At 56.0% G+C, this 5267-nt stretch overlaps 1 protein-coding gene across 1 annotated transcript; it reads right to left on the reverse strand.

The window, feature by feature from the left end:
* Positions 1-550: 550 nt before the first annotated feature.
* On the reverse strand, positions 551-4958 carry LYPD3 (LY6/PLAUR domain containing 3). Its single transcript, XM_065920613.1, has 5 exons — positions 4825-4958; positions 3951-4082; positions 3002-3172; positions 2594-2755; positions 551-1540 (listed from the first exon to the last, which is right to left on the reverse strand). The coding sequence occupies exons 1-5, from the start codon at positions 4907-4909 to the stop codon at positions 1023-1025; spliced, it is 1068 nt and encodes a 355-aa protein (XP_065776685.1). The 5' UTR covers positions 4910-4958; the 3' UTR covers positions 551-1022.
* Positions 4959-5267: the final 309 nt, after the last annotated feature.

Genomic DNA, 5267 nt, shown 5'->3' on the forward strand with positions numbered 1-5267 from the left:
CCATGGTAAAAAGGTAGTTTTACCCAGGTAAAACTCCTCTCTGCTCCCAAGCATTGCTCACAGTCCCATTCCCTCCTCCACACTGCTCAGTGGTCTCACCCGGTCTCCTTCTCACCGGGTGGGCCAGCCTATGTGCACTGCTCAACTCAGGAGGTGAAAGGTGTTCAAACGCGCCTTCCCCAGGAGCTATAACTCTGGATCTCAGTTTCTCTTATCTTGGTCTTGGCATTCCCACCCTAGCTCAACTTGCCACGAGTCTGATGTCAGCAGTGAACTACTAATAACTCCTATAAAACACTACCCAGGACTTCCCTGGTGGTCCAGGGGCTAAAACTCCGCACGCTTAGACTCCTTCCAGGCAGAGGGCCCAGGTTTGACCCTTGGTCAGGAAACTAGACCCCATGTGCTGAAACTCAAAGATCCCTCACAGCTAAGACCGGGCACAGTCAAATGAAGAAATAAATTTTTTTTTAAATTTTAAAACAAATAAAACACTATACAAAGTAATCAAACTTTTATTGAAGCCTTTATGTGCCAGACATCAACTAGACCAAGACATAAGGCACGGGCCCTGCTCTTGAGGAGCTCACAGTCTAGAAAAGAGAAGATGTCAAAAAAAATGATTCCCACAAAGATGGATGGGCATGGGGGGCGTGCAGAGCCATGACCCACCCCCCCCCCACCTCTCCTATTCCAGGTTGGCTGGAACAGAGAACAGAGAGCTTATCACCGTCTCTCCCTCCTTCCCTGGGACGGCTCTGATGTCCCACCGTCCTAAGCATCAGGACACCAGGGAGAGACAAAAATGCGGGGGATACAACTGCTGCCCTCAAAAAGCTAGAACATCCCGGCAGGATATATATATATATACAATGGTAACTGTGTGTCCCAAAGCCGCAAACCAGTGCAGCAAAAGCTGGGGAGACACAGGGGCTGGGCCAGCCCAGTCCAGGGAGTGGGAAAAGAAGTAACGGAAAGGGAGGTATCCAGGGCCCAGGAAGTAGGGCAAGAGGTGGAGAAGCTCATAGTAGGGCGCCAGCAGCCGCAGCCAACAGAAGAGTCACCCATCCCGCCCAAGGAGCCGCAGAGCCTTTACTATGGGGCACGTCTTTTACGGGGTACTGCCCCATATTTCTGCGGTCCTGGTGGCCACTAGCACCTCCAGACACACTATCTTCCTCTTCCCGGAAGGTCTCACGGCCCGTCTCTTGTGAAGAAGTCTGGTTGGTCCGAGCTGGGGCGATGGGTTCAGTGGTGGTCGTAGAGACTGGGGTAGCTTTGGTGGTGACAGTGGAGGATGGGGCAGAGGTGGAAGTACTGACAGATTTGGTCGGGGCCAGGGTGGTGGACCGAGGTGGGGGCAGCAAGACAAGAGGTGGGAATTGAGGGGAGAAGTAGGTCTTGTTGCGGAGGTCCGAGTTACAGCGGGACCCCTGGCAGCAGGAGCCGCTGAGCATGAACCCTGGGCCTGTCGCCGAATCCCGGGTGCAGAACTCGTCCTGGACGCAGCCCCGGACAGGCAAGGACACGGTCACATTTGCTGCAGGAGAGACACACGGGTAGGTCCATGGTGGGGGGCGAGGGGGTAGGCACAGCCAGAACGAAACTTAGGGGCAACACGAGATCAAGAACATCCAAAACAGGTGACGGAAGGGCTCTACATCCATTAATCCCGGTGTCTCCATTTGGGTCCCACTTTGAGAAACACTGTCCCATTGTCTTTTGTATTCGGTAGACCACATTTCCCATAGGACTTAAGAGGAAAAATGTGTAGAATGAACTACAAGTCCCACAATGCTTTGGAAGAAAGGTTTGAACTGGGATACAACACCTCTCAACAGGACAAAAGAGAAGAGCATTGCCTCCCTCTTCCTCCCCTGACTCCACCCTTGCCAAAATTCAGTCTTAGAGTCAGAACTCAGTTCAGTTCAGTAGCTCAGTAGTGTCTGACTGCAACACCAAGGACTACAGCATGCCAGGCTTCCCTGTCCATCACCAGCTCCCGGAGTCCAACCAAACCCATGTCCATTGAGTTGGTGATGCCACCTAACCATCTCATCCTCTGTCATCCCCTTCTCCCACCTTCAATCTTTCCCAGCATCAGGGTCTTCATCTCCCATAATACACCTCGCAGAGGATGGGATTTGAAGAATTCACATGATTCCCTGAGGCAGAGACTTGGAGGCTGAACCACATCTCTCCTAATACTTCGGGGTGGGACAAAGTATTAGGAGACACTAGCCTTTGAGTTTTAAGGACTAGATCCCCCATGATGCCTGGGCAGAAGCTTGGAGACTTAAATACATTTCCCATTGCACATCCTCCCATTCTGCACCTGGCAAGCCTCTGTGAAAACATATTTCCTCCAAAACTCTGGGATAAAAGCATTCCTATTCCCGTGATATCCTGGGAATAGGACTGCATTTCTCATGATGCTCTAGGACAAGCCACCAACTTAGGCCTATGGTTCCCAGAAGGCACTTGAGGGTGGAGGAACCCTTTGGGTAAAGGGGTGCTATTACCTACCACCCATGAGGCCTCAGAAAAGGCTACCACGACCTGTGCAGGCCAGGTGCTTTGGAGCTCCGCTCACCTGCTGTCAAGGTGACATTGCCGTCGAAACAGCCCTTGTAGAAATGGTCGCTGGCGTTGTAGCAGCTCACGACGGGCGGCGCCCTGCCCTGGCACTCCTTGCGGCTCAACCCCACGCAGCTGTAGCACTCGACGCCGTTGGGCTGGTAGGCACTCTCATTGCCTGCGAAGGGGGCGAGGAGGAAGGAAGCGGCCCAGGGGGTTCAGGAAACACTGACCTGCTCGAGGTCACTCAACTCCACGTCTCTGCCCTTCGACGGACACGCAGCTCGGCCTCTAACCCCGCCCCCAGGGCGTGACCCCGCCCCCAGTCCTTGCGGAGTTTCCCCGCCTCCTGCTTGCGGCCGCCCCCAGCCGTTCGGCCCAGGTATGGCTCCGCCCCCGGGCCTGCGGCTCCACCCCCACCGACCTGCGGGGTTGAGAGCTCTGGAGGTGAGGTTGAGTTTCGCGTTACAGCGGTCCTGGGGACACTGCTGCAGCTGGATGAAGGCCAGAATCCCGTAAAGGTCCAGTCCGCGGTCATTCTTGCCCGGGAGTCCCGAACCGCAGCCCCGCACTGCCACCGAGAATTGCCCGTGGACTGCGAAGAGGGGAGGGGGCGGGGTCAGGGGCGGGGCCTGTGGGCGGAGCCTGAAATAGATCCGCCCCAGAAGATAGGCAGGCCAGGGCGGGAGCGCAGGGGAGTGGGGATTCAGAAAGAGCAGATCCGAGGGGAAAGAACAACGGACTTGAGAGCTCTGAGTATGAGGGGACAGAGAAGCTGACAGATGCTGTACACAAAAGCTGGGATGGGGTAAGAGTGGGGATAAGAAGGGGCACGACCACAGGGAGTCTCACCCGGAAAGCAACATCAGAAAGAACCTGAAACTGACGAAAAAGGCACAGGATCAGAGACAGATGGAGCCTCCTAGGAGCTGCGACCTCAGACAAGGGAGGGTCAGAGGGATCCGGAACCTCAGCCTTGGGACCCTAGGAGAGTATCTCCAGGGTAGGTCTCCATCACAAGGGCCCCATTGGATGGGGGAGGCTTGGTCGGGGTGGAGAGGATTTTGGAAGGGCCAGAAGGCGATAGCGAGATCTCAATAAGCCAGACTGTGCCCTTGAAGGAGATGAGGTCCCATATCTGGATTCTCCCAGGTCACCTCACCCCTGCGCAACGCTCAGTCCTCACCTCTCTAAGCCCTAAAGGCGTGGGTGTGTTGAAAGGCCCAGGCCCTTGCAGACTGAAAGGGAAGAATGGGGATGCGTTCGAGTGGGTGTGGCCAAAGTTAGAAGGAGGGGCGGGACTATAATAAGGAGGCGGGGCCCGGATGGAGGCGCTGGTAGCGGGTACGCAAGGACGAGGAGGTCCCACTCACTGGTCTCCACGGCCCCCACAGCCTCTGTGCAGACTTCCACGCCTGGTGCACACTTCACCGTCTTCATCTTCTGCGGCGAGCACCCGTCATCTGCGTTCTGCACGCAGCTGTAACACTCCAGGGCCTTCGCTCCTGGGGGTGCAGAGGCAAATAGAACTGAGCCTCCCCAACTGAAGTCGCCTCCCCAGAGAAGAAATAGTCCTTCCCACTCCCTCCGCCCCTGTGCAACTGTACCGCACATCATTTTCCAGGGCAGGGATAAGGAAATGCGTGCGTGCTAAGTCGCTTCAGTCGTGTCCAGCTCTTTGCTACCCTTTGGACTGTAGCCCGCCAGGCTCCTCTGTCCAAGGGATTCTCCAAGCAAGAATACTGGAGTGGATTTCATGCCCTCCTTGGGGATAAGGAAAACCTAGCCGGAAATCTGAGACCAGGAGATACACTGTGTCCTTTCATGCCTACAGTGGGAGTATCTTTTTCTCAGCCCCTTATGCCCAAGGTGGGGGATCCCTGACTTAAATGGGGGGACTCCTTCCTTCAGTTCTCCACTTAGGACTGGAAAATTTTACCCACAGTCAAGTCATTCGGTGAGACATCCCTCTCCATCCAACCCCCGACGTCTACTCAGGATGGAAGAAAGTTTCCACAGTCCCTTCTGTCCAGGGTAGCAAATCCTTCCTAGAGCACCCCCTCCCCCACCGAGGCAAGTGATCTTTCCCACAATCCCCCTGTTTCAGGTGGAAGAATTTCCCCCACAGCTCCCTCTGCTCAGGAGATTCTTCCCGCAGCCCTCTCCATTGAGGGGTGCGGTGGAGGGGAGACTCTTCCTTAGAGCTCCCACTGTGCCCCCTCCGCCCCCTTCTGGCAACAGACTCACCTTCTGGAAGCAGCAGCGACAGCAGGAGCAGCCAGCCAGGAGTCCAGATCACTGCCCAGGAACCTGCTCTCCTGGCGGGGTCCATGGTTCCGTCCTGCTCTCTCGGCTTCCCCCCTAGGTGTGCCGCCTCCCAACCCAGGTCCTCTTACCTGAGCCCTGGATGAGTAACCTCCCCCCAGGCAACCCTGGCCTTGCCCAACCGGGCCAAATCAGCGTCCGCTGTGGGGCGTGACTCCCGCCCCTGGGCGCGTCGTCACCCACAGCTGCCAAGGAGGGAGCGGGAAGGAGTCATGGTTCCCTGGCAATTCCCAGGAGAAAGTCTGTGTGTTTGGGATCTGAGGCGGGGGAGAGAGGAGAGGACTGAAGCTCACAGAAGGGGTCTACTCAACACTCAGCATCCAGTAAATAGTGAATGAGTGCAGGTTTGGGATTGGGTGATGCTG

This window comes from Muntiacus reevesi, chromosome 2 (genome assembly GCF_963930625.1).
Source record: "Muntiacus reevesi chromosome 2, mMunRee1.1, whole genome shotgun sequence".
Classification (NCBI taxonomy): domain Eukaryota; kingdom Metazoa; phylum Chordata; class Mammalia; order Artiodactyla; family Cervidae; genus Muntiacus; species Muntiacus reevesi.